We start from the raw sequence: 15,876 nt of genomic DNA, 5'->3' as shown, positions 1-15,876 counted from the left end.
CAGAGATATTTGATTCCTGGGATGGGACCCAGATCTTGCTCAGCTAATTCCATGCCACTTAATGATACTCTTGGCCTTTTATATTTTCATATCGACAGAATAACACTCCATAAACTGAATTTCTAGGACAGATTATGCAAATTGATGTTACTTTCTCTTCTTTGAAAGTGGTTGAAAAAAAATTTTCTTTGGAACTCTGTGGGCTTGGAGATTTTTTTTTTGAGAAGTTCTAAAATTACAAATTCATCTAGGTGCTTGTTGGCTCACTCTTGCAATCTTTGCTACCCCAGTAGCAACCAAGTAGGAAAGTCTGTGAGATGCTTATCTCCTGTTAACCAGCAGAAAGCCAGAGGTAGAGCTGTGGCTCAAGTGATAGAATGCCAACCTTGAGTGGAAAAACTCAGGGACAGACGCCAGGCCTTGAGTTCACTTCCAAGTATTGGCATGTACACATGCATACACACACACACACACACCTACACAAAGAAATTAAGGCTAGTTTGATATTGCTTAGTTAGTGTGGAGTTACTGGGAAGCCCAAGGGGTGATCTGGGCAGCAGACTGGCCAGAGAATAAAATTAATAATAATAGTAATAAACATTATTACATTGATATTTAATACTCATTATACTATACTATAATAAACATTATGAATAATGAATTACTAATATGTCATCTGTCATGAGTAATGACATTTAATAACGGTTAACTAGCATTGTCTCATTATAACCATAACTGTTAATAGTAAATGAGGGCCTGGAGCTTGGCCTAGTGGTAGAGTGCTTGCCTAGCATGCACCACGACCCAGGTTGGATTCCTCAGTACCACATATATAGAAAAGAGCCGGAAGGGGGGCTGTGCTTCAAATGGTAGAGCTCTTGCCCTGAGAAAGCCCAAGGACAGTGCTCAGGCCCTGAGGTCAAGGCCCACCCAGGTCTGGCAAAAAAAAAAAAAAAGTAAATGATAAATATCATCATTAATAGTTACTAAGTGATAGTAACAATACTCATCATAGTATATGGGTACTTATTATAATAGTTCTGATTGCTATATTCATTATTATTTTAAGAAATCCCAGCCAGGGGTCCCTGCGGGCCCCCTGTGCCCTGTCCCTTTTCCCTCCAGGGATCCAGGCCTACAAGGTCAACCCCAGCGCCTCTTATCTCTTGCTTGGCTCCCGCTCCACCCGGCCCGGGTTGCCCAGAGCTGGGCCTGGTGGAGAAGATGTAGGGACAAAGGACAGACACAGGGACAAAGAACGGATTCAGGGACAAAGGCCGAGGCCGCTAGGTGTAGGCGCCAGAGCAGCTGAGCCCCGCCCCTTCATTCCCGGCCTTTAGGCACAGGCCAGGGAGGAGGCGGGCGCTGGTTTTAACCAAGAGCTGATTGGTTACCTGTGAACCAAAATACAGGGTTTTGATGGGATGCTTCTAATGATTGACAGCTACTTCTAGATATGCTCATTGGCCGATTCCTAGCCTGGGTGGAAACAGCAATTTAATACTGATTGGCTGCGCTGGGATCCCGCAGCGGCGGCTGATTGGTCGGAGGTGAAGTGTAGCGACCGGTGGGCGGGCTTTTCTTCAGATCAATGAAGATCGTGCGGGCGGGGGCGCAGGGGCGGCGCGCGGGGAGGTTAACCCTTCGGGGGCCGGCACGGTGCTTCAGGCGCTTCCCCCGCGGGGCTGCTGCAGCCCGTGGGCTCCCTCGGGCCTCCGTTTCTTCTCTGCTCCTGACTACTCAGGGTGCCGCGTCGTTGGAGAGGCGGAGGCCGTGGTCCTCAGTTTCCCCGCCGGTTCCCACCTGGGCCCCCCGCTAAACGCAAGGATGCAGCCGAACTAGGCCGCGCCGCCACTCGTCATCCCGCCAGGGCCGGCCGGTCCCGGGCCGCAGTTTCTCCGGAAGGATTGAGCTCCCCGCCGCCACCGGCGCCTGGGCCGGCGGGTGGCCTCCGCGTCCCCACCCGCCGCCGCCGCCGCCGCCCGGGCCCGCCCTCCCCGCCGCCCTCCCCGCCGCCGCCCTCCCCGCCGCCGCCGCCGCGGTCTCTGGGCGGGGCCGGGTCACGTGCGGGGGGAAAGCGCGGGTGGCCATGGCAGGTACGTGGGGGTGGGCCGGGGCTTCGGGGCGCGCGGGGAGGGGGTGCGGGGCCGCTGCAGCCTGTCGCTGGTCCCGCAGCCCCGGAGCCGCTGTCCCCCGCGGGCGGCGCGGCCGAGGACGCCCCGGAGGAGGACGAGGACGAGGCGGAGGCGGAGGACGCGGAGCGGCCGGCGGGCGCGGGCGGCGGGCGCGGCGGCCCGGGCGGCGGCGGCGGCGGCGGCGGCGGGGGGCCCGGGCCCGGGCTGTGCGGCGGGCTGGGGGGCGCCCTCACCCGGCGCGCCGTCACGCTGCGGGTGCTGCTCAAAGACGCGCTGCTGGAGCCCGGCGCCGGCGTGCTCTCCATCTACTATCTGGTGAGCGTCGGGGGAAACTGAGGCCCACCACTCCCTGCAGGGATCACCCGGAGGGTGGGCAGGCAGGCCAGGCGGAGGTGGTAGCCTCAGACTGGAAGGAGCGCTGGCTCAGCTCCCTCTGTGCCGGGTGGTTTCATGACATCTAGAATACGGGAGGATTCTGTAGTCCTGGAATTAAGTGTAAGTCGCATCCCTGGCCCTGTTAGTTTTTGTTTGTGTTTGGTTTGATTGCCTCTGTGTGTGTGTGTGTACTGGGGTTTGAACTCAGGGCCTGATCGCTGCCCCTTAACTTGTGCAAGGCTGCACTCTACCACCTGAGCCACACCTCTACTTGCAGCTTTGATAGCTGGTTCACTGGAGATGTGAGTCTCATGGACCTCCCTGGCCCAGGCTGGCTTGGAACTGTGATCCTCAGATCTCAGCCTCTTGAGTAGCTTGGGTTACAGGAGTGGGTGAGCCACCAGCTTCTGCCTGCTTTTTTTTTTTTTTTCTTTAAACAGGATATTGCACTATAGCCCATGTTGTCCTTCTAAGTGTGGAAGTTATAGCCACAAACTACCATGCCTGGGGCACATTACTTACCTTTCAACTTTAGAACCTGCTTGGAGCCAGGCTGTGTGTGTGTGTGTGTGTGTGTGTGTGTGTGTGTGTGGTTGTCATGGATACAGCGGTGATGGAGATTGATTTTTTTTCCCCCTACCTGTAGGAGCTTACCTTTCAAAGGAAGGAGCTGGCCTAGGAAGAGTGTCTGTATTTAGTGGAGAGTGTTTGGCAAACCCCAGGGGGCATGGATTTAGGAGGACTTCCCTGAGGGGCCAGGAGCCTGGGTACAGCCAGCCTGTTTGCTGCTGTAGGGGAAGAAGTTCCTTGGGGACTTGCAGCCGGATGGGAGAATCGTGTGGCAGGAAACCGGGCAGGTTTTCAATTCCCCCAGTGCCTGGGCTACCCACTGCAAGAAGCTGGTCAACCCCGCCAAGAAGTCAGGCTGCGGATGGGCCTCTGTCAAGTACAAGGGCCAGAAACTGGACAAGTACAAGGCCACCTGGCTCCGACGACACCAGCTTCACATGGCGGTAGCTGCTGCAGATGAGGTAAGGCTTCTTGATGCGTAGTTGGGTAAGAAGGGGGCATAGCTGGACAGAGAGCCTCTCAAACAGGGTCAGACAGAAGGCAGCATCTGAGCACAGAACAGAAAGAGGAGCGGGAGCTGGTGCAAAGGCCCCGGGACAGACTGAGCTTGGTGTGTTAGAAAAATGGTGAAGAGACCTATGTGGCAGAAGGAGAGGGATCAAGGAACGGAGAAGGAGGAAGGTAGGGAGGAGACAGGGTGGGTTGTGCAGGGCCCCATGGCTGGATTTGGGCTTGGGAGATGGGAGCCATGACAGGCAGTGGGCAGGGAGTGGGAAGGGATTTCGTACCCATGCGTGCCTGTGGTGGATATTGTGGGAAGAGAGGCTGTGGGGTGTAGTAGGAGCTGGAGACCAGCCAGGAGCCACTGAGGTGGTCTTGAAAAGTTGCATCTGGCCCTTATCAAGTAGTAGAGTGGGAAAGTTCTGGGTATTTTCCCCAAATGGATCTGATAGGATTTGTTCATGAGCTGTCCTGGCCTGGGCAGTCCATGCCTCTGTTCACTGTCTCCCCCTAGTGGTCAGTGTGGATAATGACACCTACAGCTACAGTCAGCTGGTGGGTGGGTGGTGAGGAAGAGGGGCCACCCATTGACAGGGCCACCCCCACCCCACCAGAGCCCTGCCAGTGAAGGGGAGGAGGAGGAGCTGCTGATGGAAGATGAGGAGGAGGAGGTTGTGGCAGGGGTCTCAGCAGAGGATAAGAGCCGGAGACTTCAGGGGAAGGGCCTTTTGGAGTCTGCACACCCAGGTGAGGGGGCTGAAGGCAGGCAGATGGGGGAAATCAGCTTGGGGGGGGGGGTCTGGATCTTCTCTAGCGCCTCGGCTACCAGATTTCAGTCTCTGCCTGAGCTCTTACACTCTGATGCTGGATGTTGCAACCTCCCTTATTCATTTCTGTGCTCTGAACTCACTTGGTTTTGTGGGTCCCGTGTGTGTCAGCCCTGGTGCTTGAACTCAAGGCCTGCACTCAATTGGTTTTTTTCTTTTTCTTTTTTTTTCCTGTGTCTGGAACTCATGGCCTTTTTGCCCTGTCTTTTAAGATTTTGTCACTCTAGGGCTGGGGGTTTTGGCTTAGTGGTAAGAGTGCCTGCATAGCATACACTAAGACCCAGGTTCGATTCCTCGATAGCACATACATAGAAAAAGCTGGAAATGGTACTGTGGCTCAAGTGGCAGAGCTCTAACCTGAGAAAAGTCCAAGGACAGTGTTCAGACCCTGAGTTCAAGCCCTAAGACTGGCAAAAAAAAAATATTGTCAATGCTGGCACTTTACTTTTGGTGGTTAATTAGAGATAAGAGTCTCAGGAACTTCCCTGCCTGGGCTGGCTGGCCTTGAACTACAATCCTCAGATCTCAGCCTCCTGAGTAGCAAGGATGACACGTGTGAGCCACTGGTACTTGTTCACATCTGACATTTAAAATTTTGGTACGGGTCCTGGGGCTTGAACTCATAGCTTGGACACTTGATCCCCCCCCCCCCACTAAAGGCTGATGCTCTACCACTTGAGCCATAGTTTCACTTCTTTTTGGTGGTTTATTGGACATAATAATCTCATGGGTAGCCTGTAATCTTAGCTATGTAGGACACTGAGATCTGAGGACTGTGGTTCAAAGTCAGCCTGGGCACTAAAGTTGTGAGACTCTTATCTCCTCCAGTTAACCACCAGAAAACTAGAAATGGCACTGTGGCTCAAGGGGTAGGGCAGTAGCCTTGAGTTGAAGAGCTCAGGGATAGCGCCCAGACCCAGAGTTCAAGTCCCATGACTGACAAAAAAAAAATATTTCGTGGGTTTTCCTGCCCCGGCTGGCTTTCAACTGTAATCCTCAGATCTCAGTCTCTTGAGTAGTTAGGATTACAGGTGAGAGCCACCAGTGCCAGGCTTGATTTTTTTTTTTTTTGCTAGTTCTGGGGCTTGAACTCAAGGTCTGAGCTCTGTCATTGTGTTGCTAGAGTTCTACCACCTGAGCCACAGCACCACTGCTGGCTTTTTCTATGAGGTACTAATGAATCAAACCTGGGTCTTTGTGCATGCTAGGAAAGCTCTTTACCCCTAGCCCAAACTCCCCACCCCCAGGCTTGATTTTTCAAAAAAAAAAAATATATATATATATATATAAATAATTTTTTAATTTTGCCAGTCCTGGGCTTGAGCTCAGGGCCTGAGCACTGTCCTTGGACTTTCTCAAGGCTAGAGCTCTACCACTTGAGCCTCAGCACCGTTTCTGGCTTTTTCCTATGTATATGGTACTGAGGAATCAAACCCGGGTCTTCATGCATGCTAGGCAAGCACTCTACCACTAGGCCAAACTTCCCACCCTCAAAATATATTTTTTAATAAATCTCATCTGTCTGTTAACTTCTGATTTTCCAGCCAGGAAGTTTTGTTGTTGTTGTTTTCTTATTTCTTGAGCTGCCCCTTCCTGTAGAGCCAGACTGGGGTGTGGAGTGATTGACATTTCTTCTCTTCCTGCCTCCCTAGAGGCCACGCCCGCAGGGAAGAGAGTGGAGAGCAAGCTGCGGGTGCCCGTCCGCTATTGCATGCTGGGTAGTCGTGACTCTGCCAGGTCAGATGCCCCCTGGAGCCACCCTCCCAACCCTCAGCTTCCATGGAACCCTTGTTTGGTGTGGGGGGTGACAGGGCAGGGGCTGGGTGGGCAGGTGAGGGAAAATGTGGGCCTCCTGAGACCATGGGACCCTCCCGGCTACTCCAGGAACCCCCACACTCTGGTGGAAGTAACTTCCTTCGCAGCTATCAACAAGTTCCAGCCGTTCAACGTGGCCATTTCCAGCAACGTGCTGTTTCTGCTGGTGTGTGACCCAGCTCCCACCTTGGTCCTCAGGTGCAGGGGAAGGGGCTCGGGGCTTTAACCAGCCAGGAGGGAGGGGTTCAGAATGTCCACTCCAAGAACAGTTTTGTGTTGGCTGCGGATAAAACAGTAGGTGCTCAATGATGTTTACGACTGGTAATGAGCCTGTGCGTGCACAGTAAATGTTTGCTTCTGTAGATGAGAAGGGGGAGGGTAGAGAAGTCAGGGGCTCAGGTCTGTCATCCTACCTACTTAAGAGGCTGAGCTCTGAGGATCGTGGTTCAAAGCCAGGCTGGGCCGGAAGTCTGTCCGTCTTATCTCCAAGGAACCACCAGAAAACTGGATGTGGTGCTTTGGCTCACAGTGGTCGGGCAGTAGCCTTGAGCTGAAGAGCTCAGGGACAGGCCGAGTTCAAGCCCCTCGACTGACCCAAAGAAAAATGGGTGGGGTGGCTGGCTCAGGTTGGTTGGGGCAGGAGCCTCTGCTTTTTCTTTTCCTTGCAGGACTTCCACAGCCACCTGACACGGAGCGAGGTTGTGGGCTACCTCGGTGGCCGCTGGGACATCAACAACCAGAGTGAGTTTTGGGGACCAGGTGGGTAGGGGGCATGATGAGACTGGGGTCACCATCGGGGGCTTCCCTGTCACCCCACAGTGCTCACTGTGTTGAGAGCCTTCCCATGCAGAAGTCGGCTGGGGGACCCCGACACTGCGGCCAGCATTGAGGAGGAGGTGAGGGGCTCACTGGGGACACAGGGGGAGGGGGAGAAACGCAGCTGTCCTGGCTGGGGCTGTGCAGATTCCTTCCGAACCTTACACTCACACCCTCAGGCTTTGTTTTGGTGCTAGGGGGCCCCCTACGGAGCTGCACCCTAACTTTGCTAGGGAGAACTGTCTCCCTGAGATGGACTTTTCCTTATTCCTGTCCACAAGCAGCAGTATGCTGAGTTTTTCACTCAAGCTTTGTGCTGGTTGAGATAAGAGTCTCGTCCTGAGATCTCAGGCTCCTGAGTAACTGGGATTACAGGCGTGAGCCGCTGGCCCGTAGTGGTTGGTTTAGTGAGGTTGTAGACAGGGCTCTGGGCCTCTGGTTGGCTGCTGAGCTCCCCAGCCCATGCCTGGCTGTGCCTCTGCCTGTAGATCTACCAGAGCCTGTTCCTGCGGGGGTTGTCCCTGGTGGGCTGGTACCACAGCCACCCGCACAGCCCGGCGCTGCCCACGCTACAGGACATTGACGCACAGATGGAGTATCAGCTGCGGCTGCAGGGCTCCAGCAACGGCTTCCAGCCCTGCCTGGCCCTGCTCTGCTGTGAGACCTGGGGTGAGGGTATAGGGGTGTGGGGGCACAGGCCAGACTAGCTGACAGAGCTGCCACACCATCTCTTCCCCCAGCCCCGTACTACCCAGGCAACCCAGGTCCAGAGTCTAACATCTCCCCGTTCTGGGTGATGCCGCCTCCTGAGGTAGGCAGGCCTCTGGGGGAGGCTGGGGGCCAGGGAGGGGTGTTGTGTGGGTGGGCAGACATGCCAGGGCTGGTTCTCCCTTTTGTTTCTTCTGTGAAACGAGGACACGACTGATACCTCACTGAGCTTTCAGTGACAGCTTCCCGAGTCCCATCTGGCTCCACCCCCTCTCACCTGGGGTCGGGGGTCAGAGGTCAGAGGTCAGAGCCCATGGAGCCTCTCTGACCATGTGTATCCCTCTCAGCAAAGGCCCAGTGACTATGGCATCCCCATGGACGTAGAGATGGCCTATGTCCAGGACAGTTTCCTGACCAATGACATCCTGCACGAGATGGTGAGTTCTCTCGCAGCCCGTGCCGCCCTGTCCATGGTGTGTACACTAAGCAGTGGAAAAATTTGTACTTAGTGGGTACTGGTGGCTCATGCCTGAAATGCTAACTGCTTGGGAGTTTGAGATCTGAGGATGGAGGTTCGAAGCCAGCACAGGCAAATAAATCCAACTTTTTTTTTCCAGTCCTGGGGCCTGAGCACTGTCCTTGGACCTTTTTTCAAGGCTAGAGCTCTACCACTTGAGCCACATCTGCCCCTTCCCAGCCATGAGGTGGAACGAGAGACATGGCTCAAGGAGTAGTACACCTGCTGTCAGCAAAGGGAAAGCAGGAGGGTCTTAATTCAAGCCCTGGAACTTTCTTAGAAAACAAACGGGCCAGGAGTTTGGCCTGGTGGTAGAGTGCTTGCCAAGCATGCTCGGAGACTGGGGTTCGAATCCTTAGTACCAATACATAGAAAAAAGCCAGAAGTGGTGCCGAGGCTCAAGTGGTAGAGCTCTGGCCTTGAGAAAGTCCAAGGACAGTGCTCAGGTGCTGAGCTCAAGCCAGGACTGGCAAAAAAACAAAAACAGAAAAATCCCCCAAAACTGAACGTGGTTGGGCATGGTGGCTCACATCTGGTGTCCCAGCTACACAGGAAGTAGCGATTAAAGAGAGCTGGCCAGGCCAGCCCAAGCAATGTATTAGAGAATTGGGCATGCTAAAATATGGCTGATACCTATCCCTGCTATGTGGGAAGCGTAGGTAGGAATAACAAAGTCCAGGTTTGCTGCAGCAAAAAAGTGAGATCCTAACTCAAAAGGAAGGATAGCAAAAAGGGCTGGGGGTATGGCTTCTGTGGTAGAGCATCTGCCTTGCAAGTATAAAACCCTGAATTCAAAGCCTGCAAGAACATAACAAGTGGGAAGGGTTCACTGCTCTTGCATTGTCACCAATGACACTGGTGTTCGGAGCCAGGCTCCAGTTTGTCCTGGCTCCAGCAGGCTGGCAAGTGTGAGTGGTGCTTCCACTTACCTCTGCTGGGTCTGTGCTCTCCTCTGTGGGGCCTGGGTGGGTATGGAAGGAGGGAGACTCATGGGAGAGGGAGCCAGGCACACACTGTGTCTGCAGATGCTGCTGGTGGAGTTCTACAAGGGTGCCCCTGACCTTGTGAGCTTCCAGGAACCCTGGAGCCAGGAGCACAGCTATCTGGACAAGCTCAAGGTGAGGCGGCACTGGAGGCAAGTGCTTTGTTCCAAGGCACTGAGACCCCTGGGGGATGTGGCTGCCCACCTAGTGGCGAGTCCAGTTAGGGGCTGCTGGCTACACCTTGGCCCTTTCACCATGGGGGGGGGGCTTCCTTCCCACCAGCTTCTCAGGGCAGCCCGAGCAGGCTGCAGGGCAAGGCTTGTTCTGCAGAATGCAATGCAGGCACCCCAGGAAAGGACATAGCACTGCCTGGGGGTCAGTGCCCCAGGATAACCTGGGCACAGCCTGAGCCTCCTGTCCTGGGATTTCAGATATCCCTGGCCAGCAGGACACCTAAGGACCAGGGCGTGGGCCCCGTGCTGGAGCAGGTCTGCAGTGTCCTCAAGCAGAGCAGCTGAGGGCATGGCTGCAGGCCAGCTGTCCCATGTCCACGTGACTCAGGTGTGGATAATAAAGTGCCAGCACCGGCAAGCCCATGAGTGTCACTTTGGTGTGGGTTGTGCGGACAAGCCAGCGCCCTGACTGGTCCCGGCTCCTTGGTCTGAGGGTGGTGAGGACCTCGTGGCACCCATGCACCCCCTGGTGCTTTGGCCGCAGAGGTCCCCACCCTGCACCCCAGGGTGGGGGTGTGTCAGGTACATGTGGGGAGAGAGGATGCAGAGGCTGTAGAAAGACATTTAATACTTTGTAAAAATGAGGAGTACATGGCTTTGCCTGGACCTGGAGCGAGCTGCACTTCCTGTGGCCAGGGCGCCCAGCACAGGGGCAGGGCTGGGTACTGCAAGCCTGGACGGGCCCCCACTCGGCCAGCGCCTGGGTTAGGGGAGGGGAGGAGAGCTGGGCTGTGGCGGGGGGTGGGGGGAAGGCGCACTGGCAGCCGTCTATGGAAGAGATATAGGGTCACCACACGTGGCAGCAGGACGGGCAGGCAGGGGACATTCTCTTCAGAGCCATGTGCCTGACCCTCGGCATAGTCATGGCCTGGTCCCGTGGGAGGGTAGCTCAGGTGGTATGGCAGCTTGTGCCAGAGAAACCCCTCCATGTGATCTGCTGAGGCCCGGGCTCAGGCTGGCAGGTGGGCACTGCTGGGAGGGTGAGGACCCACACCCAGCGAGTACCTGGGATGTGTGCAAGGTGGAGGAGTGCCCCCAGCCACCTGGAGTGGGGACCAAGGCCCGTTGCCAGCAACGGGCTGGAGGGAATTAAAAACTGGGGTGCGGAATGGCTAGGGGTATATGCCCAGTTAGGCCAGGAGCTGGGCCTGTGGAGTCAGGACTGTGGGAGCCTGGGGGAGGGGCTGGAGGGTCCCCCGGAGTTGCCGCCCATGGAGGGGCAGGAGGAACGTTAGTGTTTCAAGAGCACCTTAGTGTTAGCCCTGCATGGAAGGAGCTCCATGCACCGCCTGCTGCTGGTGAGCCACGGTGCCGGCGTAAACAGGAGCTCGCCTGCCTGGAGGTGGAGCTGAGCCGCCTTGTGGAATGCGATCGCCCATGGGGGGCGGGTGGGGCCGGGTGGGCGGCGTCACTGAGGCAGGGGTACGAGCACCTCCACGTAGCTGAGCGGGAAGAAGCCGGACTGGCCATGCAGCATGCCCTCGTACCAGTTCTCGTCGATCTGGTTGGTGAGCGTGATGAGGTCGCCCTCTCGGAAGCCCAGCTCGCCATCGTTCTCAGGCTCGAAGTCATACAGTGCCTTGCAGCTCGGCTGGTCCAGGGGTGCTGCGGGATGAGGTATCAGGCACTCTGCCCTAATGTCAGGCCCCCCTGCTCCACTGTGGCCCTGGCTGCCCTACACCTTCCAGAGCTCCTTGGGGTCATCACAAGAGGAGAGACGGGTAAGGGTCACCAGAACTGTCCCTGGGCATCGTGTAGGAACCAGGCAGGTACCCTTGGTGCTCGGGGCAATGCTGGGTGTGCGCTACTAGTAAGGCTCAGGCCATGGTGTGCCGATGAATGTGGGAGGAGGGTGGAGACCCTGCGTGGGCCTGGGGGACACTCACGCATGCTCCTGCTGGGCGTTGGGATGGGCTTCTCGGAAGATCGGAAAGACGATGAAACTCCTGGAGGATGAGGGGGAGATGAGCCTGGGACCACAGCGCAGAGGGCGGGTGGCCCCCGTGGCTTCCAGAGGCGGCTCCCATCACCTGTGGTCTTGGGTGCGGTGCAGGGGAGGCCCCCGTTGGACTGCTCGGGCTCCCCCAGGTCAAAGGACTCCCGGGGCCTGGGCTTGTACTCACGCCTGGGGCGTGAGGAGGCATCCCGCACCCTGTGGGGAGTCAAGTGCTGAGCACTGGCCTAGGCCACGCCACTCCACCAGCCACACCTGCCCTCGACCCAGTGGGTGGGGAAGGGTCTCCTGTAGTACGACCTGAGGCACTGGGACCCAGGGAGACACAGGTCCTGGCTGGACCTAAACAAAAGCTCTAGACCAGTGCCTCAGTCTTGGGCACCTCCAGAAGCTTCCAGCTGCCCTGCCCCTCTCAGCAGCCCAGGGGCCGGGTGAACGAGTCAGACTCCACACCAGTGTGGGCTGTCAGTGAGGACGGGGCCAGCGAGCGGGAAGGAAGGCACAGAGGAGTTCTGGGCAGTGGCTGGGGTGAGCCTGGCTGAGTCATCAACTGGAGGTGACCTCTGGCTTCCTCTGCGGTCTCCACGGGGAGCTGGATGAACTTAGTAGGCCTTGCTTCCTTCAGAGATCTCTCAATACACAGGGCTGAGACAGCAGTGGATTCACACCAGGGCTGGTTAGGTTGGTTGCACTGCCTGCTTCTACAAGCAGAGGGCGCAGGTGGCCCAGCAGTGCATGCGTGGGAGTGTGTGTAAGGCAGGGTCAGTGGAGGGGGCTTACCGACGCTTTAGCTTGCTGGCCAGCTCATCAAGGATCTGCACGGCCTGCCGGTGATAGTCCAGCTGTGCGTCCACCAGTGCTGAGAGCTGGCTCACCTGCTCGATCTGCAGGAGCAGCAAAGCTGAGGCCACCCCACACAGCAGCTGCCCTCTGTTAGTCTAGTCTCTGTCCCCCTACCTCCCCGCACCCTGCAGTGGCTAGGCCGCTGCCCCACGCACGTCAGTCTCCAGAAGGTTGTGCATGCTGGTCTCGGCCACCTCCTTGGACTCCTCGAACTTCTCCAGGGCCTGGCGCAGCTCCTCATCAGGAATCTTGCCCTGCCGCTTCTTCTTGTAGTCGAAGTCTAGCCGGCGGCCCTCCAGCTTCTTCAGGTGGTGCTGTGGGCAGCAGGGCAAAGTCAGCAGGTGGCACCAGGTGCCATGGCTGGCTGCCCTGCACTACTGGCCGAGGGTAGGGGACTGCTGGGGACAGCACCTGGATCTCCTTCAGGTCCTTGTCGCACAGGTTCTGCAGCGGGTCAATGAAGTTCTGCTTCACCTCTATGTCCAGGGAGTCCTTCACCTCGGCTAGGCGCTTCATGGACTCCCCTGCGTCCAACAGGGCATCTCCTATAGGGAGGGGAGGCTGTCAAAGGGAGAAGCCACCCCCAACAGCACCAGTACCCACAGTCCACCATGGTACATCTGGCATTGGAAGCAAAAACCCCTCCCATCCCCCCACCCCCTATGGCACTGGTGGGCTCAGTGATGCCTCGCTGTGCAGCACCTTGGACCACTCAGGGGTGTGACAGCCTTTCCTAGGACAGCAGTGCTCATCAGCACTGGGGTACAGGACCCTGCACATCTCTGGCAGGTCCCGGGCCCTGAGACTCCATCCAGCCTCACCAAAATTGGACTCGCCGCCCAGCTCCTTCCCGTGACGGATCATACACTCGCCCAGCAGCCCCTCTGACTGCGGGTAGCCAGGATTCTTCACCTGGCCCCGGATCTTAGACACCGTGTTGAGCATGCTCAGCTTGGCCCGGGAGGCTACAATCAGAGGAGATGGAGGGTCATGGGGTGCCATGCACTGCTCCCCACGTGAGCACGGTGACCCGGCCTTCGGGGGAGAGTGGGGAGTGTGTGCTGGGGACTTCAGGTCAGCGGAGGAAGCAGTGCTGCCAGCACACCAGCACAGCCTCTAGAGCTCTAGCTGGGTCTACAGCCGGCCCCCCTCCTCCTCTCTCAGAAGATTCCTGAGTGACGGGGAGTGGGGGAGACCTATGGGGTCAGCCAGGCTGGTCCCTACCTGGGTTAGGCTGCAGGTATTCGATGGTTCTGACCAGCACTTCTGTCACCGCCTTGCTGGTGACGTCCACCTTCTGTGAAGAAAGGCAGAAGGTGGTAGGGGCTTCAGTCCCGACCCCCCCCCCCCCCACTGCTGGGGGACAGGCTGTCATGTGGAGTGCACCGATGAGGCTTGAGGACCCCCCATCAGTGGGTGTCAGCACATCCACAGGCCACCTGTAGGCACAATGTCATGTCTCACTGCCTCACCTTCTCCATTTCCTTGAAGTCATCGTCCAGCTTGGTCCCCTCAGCTCCACCAACCTTCTCGCTGACCAGCTGGGGAGAGAAGAAAGTGTATGAGCCATTGAGAGGAGGCGCCCATGTCTTCCAGCCAGCAGTGTGGGTGGTGCCAGGAGGTACCTTGACACCAACCAGGCCAACTTGGTGGCCCACAGGGCACCCAGTGTGGGACATTACTGAAACACCCTGCAATAGCCCTGAGTACAAGCCCCAGGGCAGGGGCGGGGGAGGGGGGGAAGCCAGCTAGGTACGGAGGCTCATGTCTGCAATCCTAGCTACTCAGGAGGCTGAGGTCTGAGGATGAAGGTTCAAAACCAGCCCAGGTACTAAAGAACCTGAGACTCTTATCTCCAATTAATCACTAGAAAATGGGAAGTGGGGCTGAGGCTCAGGGGTAGCGCAGTAGCCTTGAGCTGAAGAGCTCAGGGACAATGCTCAGGCCCAAAGTTCAAGTCCCATGACCCACCAAAAAAAAAAAAAAAAAAAAAAAGCCAGGCACAGTGGCTCATGCCTGTAATCTTAGCTGCACCAGAGGCTAAGATCTGAGGATCATGGTGCAAAACCAGCCCAGGCACTAAGGACCTTGAGACTCTCATCTCCAATTAACTACTAGAAAACCAGAAGTGGCCCTTGGCTCTAGGAGTAGGGTGGTAGCCTTGAGATGAATAGTTCAGGGACAGTCCCCAGAATTCAAGCCCCACAACCGACAAAAATAAATTAAGATAAAATAAAATTCCAGCTTGTGGGCTGGGCACCAGTGGCTCGTGGCTGAGACCTGAGGATGGCAGCCTCAGGGAGAGTCCCATGCAGAGACTCTACCTCTATGGCACACCACCTGGTGTGGTGAGGTGCTGGGCCAGAACAGACAGGCACTGAATGGCATACAGGCAGAAGTGAGTCCCTGACTCAAGAAAAACAACTGCAAAAAGGACCCGAGGTGTGGTTCAGCAGTAGAATACCTGACTGGTTAAGTAAAGCCAAGTTCAAATCCTGACACTGCTAAGAAAGAAACTAGCATGCTGATGCTTAGGCTAGAACTGCAGTACAGAAGCTGGCACAGCTTTCGAGGCTGTAGAGGGCCCACCCAAGTCCTCCATGATGTGCAGTGACTGTGAGGATGCCCAATTAGGACAGGCACTCAGGGATGGGTGTGCACCATGACAGGAGCCTGAGAGGAAGGACAAGAAAACACCATGCCATATTCCATCCCTGGCTGGTCGCTGTGGCAAAGAATATGACACGGCCCTCTGGGAATGAAAGGGCCCCAGGAGCGACAGCACCCTGCTATGAAGCTGCCCCCCTTCCTGCGTCTCAATGGTGAGCCACATGCCAGGAGAAGTGGTGACCAGGCCCATCCATGCCGGGGTAACCTCTGCTCTGGGTCCCCCAGAGCCAGCTGTGGAGATAGAAAGGCCAACAGCACAGAACAGGGCATTTCCAATGATACCTGCCTAGGCACTGTCTGTTACAGGCTCCATATTGGAGCGATGATGCCCCCACCTGGGGCACACGGCTGGGCAGCGCTGTAGCCATCCTTCTCCAGGCTGAGCGGCTCCCAGGCTCCTGACTCCCCACCAAAGGGTCTCAGTCCTCCAGGAAGGAGTCTCATCACTTGCCTGGCCCAGCATGTCTAGCTGCATTTCTTGACTTTGGTCTTTTGAGGGGGTGGAGCCCCACCCTTCCCAGTCCTTGGGGATCATGTGGAATGGGTGATCTGTGCCCCCTGACCTATAAATAGCTTCTGGGTTCCTGGCACAGCTCACAGGCCCTGTCCACTAGAGGTGGCTGTCAGGAAGCCAGCAGTAATTGGGGATACTGAAAATCTGGGCTGTGGTCTCACACAAACGCATGCATGCACGCACGCACGCACGCGTGTATACTTGCACGGGCTTGAAATTAGAGCAGCAGAGGCCACTTAGGGCATCCAGGCACACTTGGTCCATGCAGCACTTGACATTCTCCCCACCTGACCAGCTGCAAGGCATGGGCTGGGCACTGGGGGGACCCAGAGTGCAGGCAGTGCTTCACACACACAGACACGCATAAGCACACACAGGCATGAGGGGGAAGCCAGGGCCTCAGAGGGCAAGGGCA

At 56.6% G+C, this 15,876-nt stretch overlaps 2 protein-coding genes across 2 annotated transcripts in view; one reads left to right on the top strand and one right to left on the bottom strand.

The window, feature by feature from the left end:
- The first annotated feature begins 2,031 nt into the window (after positions 1–2,031).
- Mpnd (MPN domain containing) lies at positions 2,032–9,838 on the top strand. The gene is made up of 13 exons (XM_090340809.1): positions 2,032–2,096; positions 2,176–2,450; positions 3,305–3,541; positions 4,196–4,328; positions 6,061–6,145; positions 6,293–6,389; positions 6,892–6,964; positions 7,043–7,119; positions 7,528–7,696; positions 7,780–7,850; positions 8,095–8,184; positions 9,290–9,382; positions 9,679–9,838. Exons 1-13 carry the CDS (start codon positions 2,090–2,092, stop codon positions 9,763–9,765), a joined length of 1,494 nt encoding a protein of 497 aa, XP_090196935.1. The 5' UTR covers positions 2,032–2,089; the 3' UTR covers positions 9,766–9,838.
- Positions 9,839–10,031: 193 nt separating this feature from the next.
- Sh3gl1 (SH3 domain containing GRB2 like 1, endophilin A2) overlaps positions 10,032–15,876 on the bottom strand; it is a 30,142-nt gene continuing 24,297 nt past the window's right edge. The window contains exons 2-10 of the mRNA XM_090340823.1: positions 13,750–13,818; positions 13,502–13,574; positions 13,099–13,242; positions 12,689–12,822; positions 12,433–12,591; positions 12,215–12,318; positions 11,511–11,632; positions 11,367–11,426; positions 10,032–11,085 (exon numbers count right to left, since the gene is read on the bottom strand). Coding sequence (XP_090196949.1) covers positions 10,889–11,085; positions 11,367–11,426; positions 11,511–11,632; positions 12,215–12,318; positions 12,433–12,591; positions 12,689–12,822; positions 13,099–13,242; positions 13,502–13,574; positions 13,750–13,818 — 1,062 coding nt within the window. The 3' untranslated portion in view covers positions 10,032–10,888. The remainder of the gene's footprint in view (positions 11,086–11,366; positions 11,427–11,510; positions 11,633–12,214; positions 12,319–12,432; positions 12,592–12,688; positions 12,823–13,098; positions 13,243–13,501; positions 13,575–13,749; positions 13,819–15,876) is intronic.

This window comes from Megascapheus bottae, chromosome 1 (assembly GCF_031878675.1).
Source record: "Megascapheus bottae isolate mThoBot1 chromosome 1, mThoBot2.hap1, whole genome shotgun sequence".
Classification (NCBI taxonomy): domain Eukaryota; kingdom Metazoa; phylum Chordata; class Mammalia; order Rodentia; family Geomyidae; genus Megascapheus; species Megascapheus bottae.
Note: the sequence above shows the minus strand (reverse complement) of the source record. Positions and strands in the feature narration are given on the sequence as shown.

What these genes read in the sequence shown, in the direction of transcription:
- Mpnd (XM_090340809.1), top strand. An exon ending in TTTGGAGTCTGCACACCCAG is followed by an intron (nt 4,329 to 6,060) that starts GTGAGGGGGCTG and finishes CTGCCTCCCTAG; the next exon opens with AGGCCACGCCCGCAGGGAAG. An exon ending in CGGCCAGCATTGAGGAGGAG is followed by an intron (nt 7,120 to 7,527) that starts GTGAGGGGCTCA and finishes CTCTGCCTGTAG; the next exon opens with ATCTACCAGAGCCTGTTCCT.